Source organism: Microtus oregoni, unplaced genomic scaffold (genome assembly GCF_018167655.1).
Source record: "Microtus oregoni isolate MIOR12 unplaced genomic scaffold, Mior012 000054F_ref0000373, whole genome shotgun sequence".
NCBI classification, from domain to species: domain Eukaryota; kingdom Metazoa; phylum Chordata; class Mammalia; order Rodentia; family Cricetidae; genus Microtus; species Microtus oregoni.
This window is the reverse complement of record NW_024543830.1, coordinates 13,406,789-13,420,169: the sequence shown is the minus strand read 5'-3', so window position 1 is coordinate 13,420,169 and position 13,381 is coordinate 13,406,789. Positions and strand designations below refer to the sequence as shown.

The following is a 13,381-nucleotide window of genomic DNA, read 5'->3' as shown; positions in this document are numbered from 1 at the left end:
CCTCAAACTCACAGAGATCCACCTGCCTCTGCCTCCCGAGTACTGGGATTAAAGGCGTGCGCCACCACCATCACCAGGTGGTGGTACCTTTTATATACTTGCCAATTATGTGAATGCTCTTTTTTTTGTGAAGTTGGCACCCAAGTCATGTTCATTTTCTACTAAATGAACTGATTTCCTTACTACTTTGTAACAAAACTTTATTAACTCTAGGTCAGAGTTATCCAACAAAAATACAACACATGCTGCATATATAATTTTAAGTTCTCAAGTAGCCAAATTAAAAGAACAAAACACAAGAAGTTCATTTTAATCATGTTTTGATTTAACCCCAAACACTCTCATTTCAATAAGTAATCAACACAAAACTCAGTCAGATAGTTTACATCTTGTTCAGTGTGTTTTTAAAATATAGTCTGTGTTTCACTTACAGCTATGTTTGGGACCTGAAACATTACCTGGGAACTCCTGTGAAGACTTGATCTCAATGAGTAGTGCTCAAAGGCAGGGCCTTTGGGAGCTGACGGGATCATGAGGGCTCTGATCTCATGGATATGTTTAAACAACCATGACTTCATAGCTTGATGGGCTGCAGACAAGTTTTGGAAACTTTAGAAGTAGGGTCTAGTTAGAGGAAGTAGGTCATTGAGGGCATGTCCTTGAAGTATATAACTTGTCCCTGCTTCCTACTCCCCAGACCCCAACTTCCTTGCTGCCATTGAGCAAACAGCTTTGCTCTCCACACGTGGTCTGTCACAACATCCTGCTCTGTGCAGGCCCAACCCAGCAAAGCTCAGTAACCACAGCTAAAAGCTTGAAGCCATGAGCCAAAACAAACATGTCTTCCTTTGAAATTCCTTTCTGTAGGCATTTTCTCACAACTAAAGAGTGTTGACTAACACAGCTTCGCTAACTTGGACTAGCCATGTTTCAAGCACTCAGTGGCCACACATTTCAGTGGTTCTGTATTAAATGCTCAATGCTTTGTTGCCATTGTCTTCTCTGACATCGTAGCTTGCCTTCTCATTTTCTAAATGCTATCTCTTTGTTCAAGGTACTATTCTGAAACAATTTCAAACCTAAAGAAGAGTTGCACAACCTTTTCATCCCAATTCTTCAATTGTATAATGATGTCTTGTGTTCTCTCTCTCTCTCTCTCTCTCTCTCTCTCTCTCTCTCTCTCTCGTGTGTGTGTGTGTGTGTGTGTGTGTGTCTTCTTTTGAATACACTTTTTATGACATGGTACCCAGTCCTCCTGAAAGCCTCCAGTGAAACTCCTAGCAGATACAGAGACCTCATCTGTATGGCACTTCTGCTCTGCAAACCAGCAGCAGGGCAGCCCTACCCTTAAATTCGTACACGTGCTGTTGAATTCCTCCAACTGTCATAACGCTATCTCATCTAGGATCCTCTCCAGGAACTTATGCTGTGTTCCATTGTCATGTTTCAGCATTGTCTCTCAATCAAGTCTGTCCTTGCCATTCAAATGCTTAACAGTCTTTAAAAAGATATCTGCAAGGAAGATCCTCAACCTAGGTGCATTCCAGATTGAAGGAGCTGGCTAAGCAAGTCCAAGATGTGGGCAGGCCAAGCACTGGGCTGAACTCCTAGAGTTCAGTTGAAGAGGAGGAGGAAAGATCATATGAGCAAAGGGGGGGGGGGTCAAGATCATGATGGGGAAAACCTCAAGAGACAGCTGACTCAAGCTAGTGGGAGCTCATAGGCTCTGGACTGACAGCTAGGGAAACTGTATGAGACCAAACTAGGCCCTCTGAATGTGGGTGACGATTATGTTGCTTCATCTGTTGGGGGGACCTCTGGCAGTGGGACCATGAACTGGCTTTTTGAAAAACATTCCCTATGGTAGGATATCTTGCTCATCTTGATACAGGGTTGGGGAGTTCTTTGTCCTACCTCAACTTGGCATGCCAAACTTTGTTGACTTCCCCAAGGGAGGCCTTATGTCGTACTCTAAGGGGTGGAATGGGGAAAGGTGGGAGGTGGGAGAAGGGAGGGAGGGGAAACTGGGGTTGGTATGTAAAATGAAAAAAGTTAAAATAAAAAATGTAGGCAGGCCAAGTCACTCCACAGATTGATGCTATTGTAAGGGAATTTTTCTTCCCTTACTGTACCCTGTTTCTCAATGGTACCTTTAAAATCCCATCCTTGTAAAATTACAAGGAATAAACTTTACTGGAAGTCAACTGATGAGGGATTTAATCATATCTCCAAAATCTCTTCACAGTAAATCCTAAAATTTTAATGAAATAATCAGAGACTATAGCCTAGCTAGATTGATATATCAAAAAAAATTGTCACAGAAAACGTTCTTATATTGCACCATCATCCTGCTCCTCAGGAAACTCACAGGCTTTGGTATGTCTTACCAATGTCCACTCTCATGGCAGCCAAATGATTATATATTTCATCATTCTGTATTTCCTTTTTGTTATTTCTGTAATATATATACACATATATATACAGTTATTTCTGGTGTGTGTGTGTGTGTGTGTGTGTGTGTGTGTGTGTAAGAAGCGGTCATCCTCATTTCCAATCTCTGATTAACATTTTTTATATTTTCATCATGAAGTTCATTTTGTACATGTTGATCATTAATAATACCAGATTGAGGAAGCTTATCCTAATTTACAATAAGATTTATGCTTAAAATTATGAGGTATTGTGCTATTTTATCTACTGAGATAATCACATTTTAGTTAATATAAGAAACTATATTTGTTTTACTTTTAAATTTTACAGCAAACCTTGAATTCTACAACTTGGTCATGAAATGACAGATTGCATTTTATTTGTTCAATTTTTTCATTTTTTTCTTTTTATTTACGTTCACAAAGATTTTCTTATAATGCAAATACCACCATCAGGATTTTGCAAGTGTTACAGAATAAGCTGAGTGATGTGCCTCCTTGATATGCTTTTCCTTCTCTTTGTCTTTATTTCTTTAGGATCAGACTAGATTTCATTTCAGTTCGAAAATATTATAGAATATACAGAGAGAGTTCTCACAATTTTTTTACCGTTTCCTCCATTATCAGTACCTCACAGTATTGGTTACATTATCAAAATTAAGAAAGCACCTTTCCAACATTATTATGATAATGATAAAGGCCAGACCTTGTTCCTACTAGTGTCCTCTTTTGTTCCATTGCATCCCATTGCTTTTCTTAAACTTTATATAAATCTGTTATACTGGCCAAGGGCATCACTCAGTGAAGATTAGGTAAAGAATGCTCTCTCCAGCCAGAAGACAGGAAATTGAAAGTTTGCAACACAGAGACGACAAATGTTTGGAGAGATGGATATGTTTTCCCCGATTTGAATATCACATAATATATACACATACTGAAACAGTGTATGAATAGTTATAATTATGTGTCAACTGAAAAAGATTTTGAAAATTTCCAAAATAGCATCATTCTCCTTGTTTGGTAGCTTTGGGAAATGAACCTAGGGCTTCACGCATCCTGGGCACTCACTCTCTCCAGGTCTGAGCGCCATCACCAGCCCTCCTTTCGTTTCTCCTTTTGAGGTAGTCCTCACTTTAAGTTGCAGACTGAACTCACTCTGCAGCTAAAGAAGGCCTGGAACCTGTGATCCTCCTGCCTCAGCTTCCTGAATAGCTGGGATAAAAGGTCTGTACTAAGGGGCCCAACTTTCACTTGAAAAAAAAAGGAAAAGAAAAGAAAAAGAAACTTTCATTTCATCTGTAAAATTGGGCTGGAGAGGTAGCTCAGTGGCCGACAACTGCTACGAAGAGCCCAAGTTGGGTTCCCAGTGCTCAAAAGTTCCAGCAGATCTGACGTCTTCTTCTGGCCTCCCATAGACGCCTGCTTGCAAATGCCACACATGCAATTGGATGTGCACACACATACACACATACATACACACACACACACACACACACACACACGTTCCCTCCCCCCTCCCCCCCCTCCCCCCCTCCCCCCCCTCCTCCCCCCCTCCCTCCCTCCCTCCCTCCCTCCCTCCCCTCTCTCTCTCTCTCTCTCTCTCTCTCTCTGGCTTGAGGAAAAAGAAAAATGGGTCTAAGACGGACCTTATAGAGACCTAGCTGTCAACTCCCCTCCCGGGCCTCCATCCCCTCTGCTCCTGCCAATGTTCAGCTGTACATCTCTTGTCAACACAGTTACTGCGTGTTTTCTGCTTTCCTGGTCCCATTAGTTCAGAACTAGGGCGGTCTGAACCCCAGGCCCCTACCTTTACAGCACTGCATTTCTCGTGAATGTTTCCGAAGAAGCTTGCCACCCTCTCACCCACGCAGCCCTTCCACCTGGTGCCTAGCAAGCTCCACCCTCAATCCAGAGACTGAATTAGGGAGCAATTCTGAAGTGACCGGCGCGCTGGGCCGTCTACTGCGCAGGCGCACTCAGAGCAGCCTTAGGCTCCACCTCTCTGGCTCTCAGCCGCTACGTCCCCTTGGCAACGCGGTACACAGTGCGAACCCGAGTAGGTGCACGATGTGCTTTAGCAGAGTAGGTGAGGAGAGTAGCAGAGGACTACAGAACAGACAGCGGGAGAAGGGTGGGAAGACCAGGAGAGATGAACACGGAGGAAGTACAGCTCGCCCCCTCGTTCCGTGGAGTTACGCTTGGTTCACGTAAGAGCTAGCAGCCGGGTCCGTCCGATCCACCTGCCCCCATGCTTCCCTCCACCCACGTGCTCACTTGGAGTTTCTTCTTTTTATCTTTAGGGAAGGCGGATAATTACTCCTTTGGAACACGTCAGCAGAGGAAACTCTTTCCTCACTACCACCCCCCAACCTGGTTGGGGAACAAATTTCTCCCTGTTAGGGGATCGCCCCACACAGGCCCTGGGTGTTACTCAGAAACAGATGTGAGTATTCTCCTCCCCCTCAGTTTCCTATGGAAGGATACACATGTGTTCTGGTAGAAAAATTACTCTATGTGTGGCTTTTTTTTCTGGGTCCCCACATCCCTATGGGCTGATGTCGGTTTCTTCAGTCTCCGGGCTGCCTCTTCCTGAAAAGCAAATTCAGCTGTTACAGGACTCTGAAGATGGAAGGCACTGGGATTCACAGACACTCAATTTATTCATCTGTCCAGCCACACTTCTCTGCAAAGTTACTTGTGTTGTTTGTTTAACTGTACAGTTTTGACTATATAAGAATCAAGACAAGAAAAATAAAACAGCAATGGCTTGCAGAGAAGTTCACATGGGGACATTCTAAATTCACCCCGCTTACGATTGTGTTACTGATGTTTTTCTTCTCTCTCCTCCCCTCCTTCCCTCTTTTCCTTCCACTGGAAGTGGAATGGTTTGGCGTACAACCTGTCTCGGATCCCAGCCAGTACGAAAGGTTATGCTCTTGGAGCCAGGACAGCAGTGAGGTTTCAGCCAGTCAGCAAGGTAACGTTCAGAGATTGTAAGGTGGTCCAGGCGGCAACATAAAAGGTTGAGGCATTAACACTGCAAGCAGGAAGTAACCTGGGGAGAGTGGAAACTAGTTCACTGAAGAAACAGACCCAGGACAGGGCTTTAATAACCTAAAGTTAAACCGGGCGGTGGTGGCGCACGCCTTTAATCCCAGCACTCGGGAGGCAAAGGCAGGCGGATCTCTGGGAGTTCAAGGCCAGCCTGGTCTACAAGAGCTAGTTCCGGGACAGGCTCCAAAACCACAGAGAAACCCTGTCTCGAAAAACCAAAAATAAAAAAATAAAAAATAACCTAAAGTTAAAATAGAAAAGCTATGTTTATTTACATCACACTATCTTGTCAATTAAAGTACAAATTCCAACTTTTTCATTGTGTGTGTATCTGTGTCTAGCTGGATTTCAAGTCTAATTGTGAGCAAAAGCAAAATCATTATCTTTCTCCTTTTTACTGATGAATTCTGAGCCTAGGCTGGACCAGACCAATGTGCTTGCACTGAGCTGCAGCCCCTGGCTATGATCCTACTCTCCTGCTGAACAGTCAAGGACTAGCAATACTAACTATAAAAATCTCCCAGAGATGGACTGGACCAACTTGCTTTGATTCCTTACCCATAGTGTGTGTGTGTGTGTGTGTGTGTGTGTGTGTGTGTGTGTGTGTGTGTGTATAAACCACAACCATCTTTAGGTTTTTGCCTACTTAGGCCTATTTCTACATCTTTGACACCCTGAACTGTAGCTGACTTATAAAGAGCATGAAATGATTGTTTTGCTTTACCTTAAATACTTTGTGATAATATAGATTGTATCTTATCAACCTCTAACACAATCCTTTTATAATTACAGGATGTGACGCCATATCCAGGAATGTACCAGAAAGTTTGTACTTATGATGAGAAATACAAACAAAGCTTTGCTCCATTTAATGTCATGATGCCTCGATTTAGGACTGAAGTTAAGGGCGCTTCTTATCCTGGGTATGTCTCCTGTTTACTGTGCATTCCATAGGAAAGAAGTACATAAAGCAGGAATTACGTCCAAACTTTCCAAGCTAAATCTTTAAAGATGTGACCTCTAACTTCTCATTTCTCTGGTACTCTAGAGTTGTAGAATTGGTTATTAATTCAATAGACATTTACTAAAGTGTCAGGTGCTTGTGAGGCTTCCACAGAGAATTCAATGTGCCCACCAAACAGAGATCCTGCTCTCTTGGAGAGTACATGTTAGAGCCAAAGAAATCAGAATTAAATACTCAAGCAAATACCAACAGTAATAAGAATACTGACCATATAATTTATCAGTCAAACTATAACACTTCCAAGACTGAAGGGAACCAAGTGACAGTTCCCTCAGGACAGTAACTATAAGCTAAGACTGTAATGAGCACACCAGACCCTGTGGCGAACTGGTGCTGTCCTATGAAGACGTTAGAGCAGAATGGTGATGTGATAGACTGATGAGCTGGGGGGCGACTTTGTTTAAAGTTGCTAAGAAAAGCACTCAGCAAGTGTCACTTGGCCTGAGATCTGAGCAAATAGATTAAACCAGTCCTGTAAAGTGACTTAATCTGTTATGTGGAGTCAGAGCATCCCAGGCAGAAAGAACAGCAAGTGCAAATTCTTTAAGTTGAGAAGAAATTTGACAGGATAGAAAAGACATTATCACGGTTAGGGTACAGTGAGAAGGGAGGAAATGTAAACACAGAAGGGGGGCGGGCTAGAATATCTGGTCCTTGTAAGCCAGTGGGGTTTAGTCTAGATGCCGATGAACCTTCTCAATATGCAACTGCAGGGGAAATGATCAAAGTCTTTCCCTAACTGATGAGAAATCCAAGAGAATGCAAGCTACCTTTCCAAGCTTCTGTTAAGGAAGTTTAAGCATTAGTCTTGATTCTATAGCTATAGATTAAACTATATAGATATAAACTATTCCTTACAGTAAAGTCTACAACAGCTTTACAAACACAGGCAATTCACAAATAATCTCATTATTGAGAGCCAAAGTAACTGGTTCTGCTTTGCTTCTCCCTAGATTGCAGAAAAGTTGTCTCTGCATGTATGTCACCATGTTCAAATTGTGGGCAGTACTAACCCATCACTGTGGTGGATCTCCTAGCACTCACGAAAACTGAGATCTCTGGTCTTTCAGCTAAGGATACTGAGTTATAGAAATATGTTTGAGCCCTTTGCTTGGATGTTGAGGCTGGTTCTCTTTAACACTGGCAACCTAATTAGAGACACACTAATGGGAAATGACACTCAAATTTGCCTGACGAGGTTAGTCTTGTTTTTCCCAAGGAGGGTGAAATTCATGGTCCATCATCAACCATATTTGTATGTTTATTTCTAGCCCTGGCACATACAATCCAGAGAAGAAGACACCCCCAAAGATTGCTTGGCCAATGAAATTTGGATCTCCAGACTGGTGTCAGGTTCCATGTCTAGAGAAAAGAACTCTAAAAGCTGAGGTAATAAGATTGGCTGCTAACACATCTTTCTGTCCAGTACTATATCCTGTATTATCTTTTCTTCTTAACCAGAAGTTTGTAAGGAAACTTTGAAAAGTTCATGATCCTGTGAACTTATATTTTGTGTGTATGTCAATGTGAGGATAGTTTTGGAAACTCATCTGTGTTAGCTTTTTATAGATAATTATGACATTTTCATCTGATCCTTAGATAAGGAATTACCTGCACCTGCTAATTCCTTAGGGTAGACATGGGGAAATATCCTATATGATTTAAGAAGATGCTGAGAACAGTAACGATCAAGTGACTGGTCAGCTACAGTCCACATCCATGACTCCTTCTTCATTGTTCTTTCTGACATATCGCATGTGTTAGATCACTGGAGAGCTGGAGAGTATTCTGAGTAAGAGCGTGGAAAGTACTACCTGTCTTCAAACAGGGGTCCAGTGTTGCTTTTCTGTGTAATCTTTAGGCCTTTTCTTTGTATTGACTTCCTTATCTTTAAAATGAATTTAATAATACAATTTATCTGGCCTTGTTGTAAAGCTAACTAACAGATAATATGGAAAAGCATTTCATACAGTACATAGAATATATACTTAGTTTGGGTTTGCTATTGTAATTCTAGGTTTATTTTTTTTCCTAGTGGAATTTAGGATTAAATCCATAAATATTTGTTAAATGCCTAATATATGGATAGATGTGTTAGGATCTATGGGTAACATATAGTTAAACATATAATCCTTGCCATCAAGATGTTGACCAACTGCTCAAAAATTTCCAAGTAGCCAATTCCTAGCATGATGAACTCCAGAGTACAATGTTCTCAGTTATCATGAATGTCGAATCAATTCCTGTTGGGTTGGGCTTTACCTGGGCCACAGGTTTTATACTGTGAGGTTCCACATCATAGTCAGGAAGATCAGAAGAAGAGGACTCTTTCTGGGATACTGAACTATACAATGTTCTTTTATTGCAGCTGTCCACAGACAAGGACTTTAGAAAACATCGGAACCGTGTGGCCTACTTTAGCCTGTTTTACAATTGAGAAGTAGGCACTGTCTTCACGAGTTCTCCTGACTGCAGAATCTCCAGAACTGAGAATGGGACTGCCCTTGCACTTCTGGGTTTCTTGGGCCCTCTTGTCTGCCAATTCGGCATCCAGGGAGGAGCGAGGGTCTCACAGTCACCCTACAAAAACATAAAGACTGGTCCAGAATGTTCCTACCCTGTCTCTTTGTTTGTGGTCTAATAGTGCTTGCTGGGTGTCCAGTCACGTAGTTTCGTTTTGGAGAAATACCCAGGGATACCTTAACCACTACCTTCAATTCTCAGGCACCAGTCTTGAATGTTCTACCACTTGTCTCGTCACTAGGTAGATCTTAGTCTGTACATGTCAAGGTCGTAGATAGAATTTGAGCCCCCAAGACATAGGATTTTTAAATTCAAGTTACAACATTTATGTTAGGGGAGTCCTTCCAAGATTTATGAATTCCCTGGTATAGAATAAAAATTTTCTGGTTCTATTCTTTCCTAGATTGACATACAAAACTCAAATAACCCAAAAAGTTTTAATTCCCCGTGACATGGCCTCTTTAGTCTGTGTGCTGAGTTCCTACTAAGTATCAAGCAGAGTGAGAAGCAATGGGTATATCCTAGGAATGAACACACACCAAAGCTGAAGTCTGAGAGAGACTCCGCAAGGTGACAAGGAGGTTAGGTGTGCCCCTTCTTTAAATTGCCCCTGAAGGTTTACGAGTACCTGTTAGGTTATGAAATAAGAATTCACAGCAACTGGCCACAGTGGCACACACCTTTAATCCAAACACTTGGGAGGCAGAAGCAGACAGCTTCCTAGACTACATACTGAATCCAGGACAGCCAGGACTGTGTAGAGAGACCCTGTCCCAAAAAAGTTTAAAAAAAAAATCCACTGGCTGTTAAATAGGTGTCTATTTAACACATCAAAGTAGACATGGCCACCAGGTTCTCCCAGCATCCCTGAGTCCCTGCCTATTACAGAACCCTTCTGGCTAACATACCCTACCCTAAACTTCTCCTATCCAGGCTGGGTTCCCCTTCCCTGTATAATCCAGCCATTTTGGTTACCTGCCCCCTTTTTGGTCTATCCTTTATACTCCTGACCTCTTGATCTGGCTCTTCCCTATCCTCTCATCCCTCTCCTCTCAAGGCTCAGTTCAGGATTGTGTTCACTCTGGACTCTCCCAGATATTCCTGCCTCTGGCTGTGATCTCCTTTTTTTTTATATTTATTTATTTATTATGTATACAATATTTTGTCTGTATGCCTGAAGGCCAGAAGAGGGTGCGAGACCTCTTTACAGATGGTTGTGAGCCACCATGTGGTTGCTGGGAATTGAACTCAGGACCTTTGGAAGAGCAGGCAATGCCCTTAACCACTGAGCCATCTCTCCAGCCCTGTGATCTCCTTTTTATCAACAATAAACCTTCTCCACCATACCTAGGAGCAGTCATGTCCTCTGTTTTTATTTCTTTTCTTCATTCATCTAGTGCCAAAATCACAGGATTGGCATATATAAATCCCCTTCCACAGAACTCAACCCTTCTGACCAAGCACTGATTTTATTCTCATAAGGTAATGTATGGATCATGTGTCTGCTGGCTCCTGTTACCCATCAAATTTGACCCCAAATTCTAGAGTCTGCCTTCTCAGCTACTTCTCCCCTCAATGTATGAAGTGATTACTTACATTGTTATAAGATTAAATAAAACTCAGGAGTCAGATATTGGGGTAAACCTCATAGACCCAAAGGGTAACAGAGGAATGATATATTTACCCTGCCTCTCCAGGTTTCTCAGATCTAAAAAAAAAAAAACCTCATATATGTCTTAGTCTCTCCCTAATACTTTCTGTGCCCCCATCTCAATCCTCCAAAGCTTCTATGGCTAATTCTGGTCAGCCAATCATTGACTTCGCCCTGTGATTCAAGGTAAATTTTGTTGTCAGTCTCAGAGTGTTTGTGCAAATACATATCCCACAACATTTCCTCCCTAATCAAAAATGAAAGGTTTTCAACTCTAACACAGTTATAAACTATATAAATAAGAACAATTATCAGGTTAGAATTACAATAACAATGTCCAGTTAGTTGGAAAACTCAGAGAAAATATTCTATTATCTGTCCTACCTTTGTGATTCCAAAGTTTTGTATCTAATTCACTTTATACCATAAGTTGTATTACCAACCTAGAAATGTATTTTAGACCACAAAATGTTTACTTAGATAAAACAACCAAAGCCTTTATGTCTCTCAACCTTACATCTACACTTTACATCTCTTATGTAAGTTTCTTTTCTGAATTTGATTAAAAAAAATAAAAGAAAATGGTAACTAGTCTTCAACCCCATCAGGGATCCAAGAAGGATGTAATAATACCTGGATAAACAGGAAGTGCAGAATAAACAACTTCCAAAACTATACAAATGACAGAAACATCGAGCTACCTGGACATTCACTCAAGGTTCCTCTGCAACATTGGGGCATCCACCTTTGGCCTATAGGCCTAAAATATCTAACAGACTTCTCTATGAAGCAGGAATTTTAAATGACTGTTCTATCTTGTCTTGACAAAGTTTGGCAGTCACTTTCTTTTGTGTCCTGCTTATCCAATTTGGACAGCATACTGTCAGCAATTGAGGCAAGGACAATTTCTTGTCCAGTAGCTAACTTTGCCACAATGAAACCAAACTCCATATGAAAGTTCTTGGATACCCATCATTCTTTCTTGGAGTAAATTCATGCTGCCAGGAGCAGATGTGTCTCAGTGTCATGAAGAGCTTTATTTAAATAAAACATCTCAAATGTCATATTTTGAAGGTCTTGGAATGGAAGACAATCTATCTTTCTAAAATATATCTGTTTAACCTTGAAAACATACCTAACATGGCCAAAAGTTTGAATGTTATAGATGACTAACTACAAACCTTCATTTTTAATTATCCTAAATATTTTGTAATAATTTTCAAGGACTATAATTTTGCATTACATTGTTAAATGAACTGCATAGGTACAATACCTTAAACTAGAGTAGAAACATATATACAGTATAACAAAAATAACCTTAAATTTGTATCAATATATAAAAATTTATACTAATGTAAAATTGAGATAATAGTTGCTGGTTTTAGTTTAAAGGTAGATTCAATAATCTACCCTTTTTCCCATCATTCCTATATCCCCCTTTCTTCTGTTCAGAATGAGATCCCTGAATCTAAATCTCCTTTGTTTAGTTTTCTCTCTGACCAGTATGAATAATAACTTGCAGCCAACTGCCTAAACTAAGATAAACATCCATAATCCACCAAATGGCCCAAAACCACCCACTCCACCTACTTTCTGTTGTCTGGGGGTGACAGAATCTTTGAAGGACCCTGTGAGAACTGAGATAATGATCAAGTCCTAGGAGAGCTAGCTGTTTTCCAGTCTCAGTGTGATGGGAAAGTGCAGGGCTTATCTGAAGTCCTGGCCGAAGTAGTCTACGAGGCTAAGCCATCTTAGTAACTACGTCAAAGTAGTCCTGGGCAGTTTGTAGTCAAAACTGATCTCGGATGGTAGTGTTTTTCAGCTTAGTGGCATTACCACAATCCAGGTTGAATCATTGTTGCAGAGCCCCCATCATCTTCTTGGAGACCTCAAAGATCACTGCTAGAAATAGTCACAGTTCACTGCAGAAAATTTAAATATTTTTTATTTCTTCTCCAAGGACCACAATCTATTAAATACATCTGGGATACACAAACTTAGTTCCTAGTTACCTGCTCCAGACGTAAGCCTGAAATCATGTATAGGAAGCTAGATTAAGTCTATTTCTAGAATTAGTTCTCTATAAGATCATTAATAACAAGACAGAAAATTTAAATATATAATAATTTTATAAATTTTGAGATAATATTTATACCTTAAGGAAAGTTCTAAAGAGTCAAATTAAAGACTAAGGATTATGAGGTAAGTGGCAATCGAATAGTCCCTTAATTTTGGTTTTCTTCTTTCCCATACCAGCTGGCTTTTCTGACATGAGACAGAGATTTTGGATTTTTCATTAAAAAGCATGCTTGGGTTAGAGAAAGAGAAAGCCACACACTATCTCCAAAGCTAGTTTTAATTTTTAATTGAATTAGGACTACAAAAAAAAAAGATCATTTTCTGTATGTCTGTAGAGAACAGTAGAAACAAACATTTGGAAAGCTTTATGAAATTCAGTTCTGTTGGTCAATTTTCTCTCTTTATTGGGACATTTTCTCTTAATTATTTGTCCTTCTTCAGATGTCTCTTTCTTCCTGTGGTCTTTATAATCCCTAGTTGGATGCTTTTATTCTGCTGGAAATATAAAACAAAACCCTGTTCCAATGCTAACTTTGGGGAGTTCCCATTTTCTGTGGGTTATATCTGATCAAATGAAAGATATTTGTTAGTTTTATAAGTTAGTTTAGCTTGACTGGCCAT

The 13,381-nt window shown here is 40.6% G+C and overlaps 1 protein-coding gene across 1 annotated transcript; it reads left to right on the top strand.

The window, feature by feature from the left end:
- The first annotated feature begins 4,534 nt into the window (after positions 1 to 4,534).
- On the top strand, positions 4,535 to 9,063 carry LOC121437890 (protein pitchfork-like). Its single transcript, XM_041638004.1, has 6 exons — positions 4,535 to 4,636; positions 4,730 to 4,872; positions 5,308 to 5,406; positions 6,276 to 6,406; positions 7,779 to 7,896; positions 8,876 to 9,063. The coding sequence occupies exons 1-6, from the start codon at positions 4,579 to 4,581 to the stop codon at positions 8,942 to 8,944; spliced, it is 618 nt and encodes a 205-aa protein (XP_041493938.1). The 5' UTR covers positions 4,535 to 4,578; the 3' UTR covers positions 8,945 to 9,063.
- Positions 9,064 to 13,381: the final 4,318 nt, after the last annotated feature.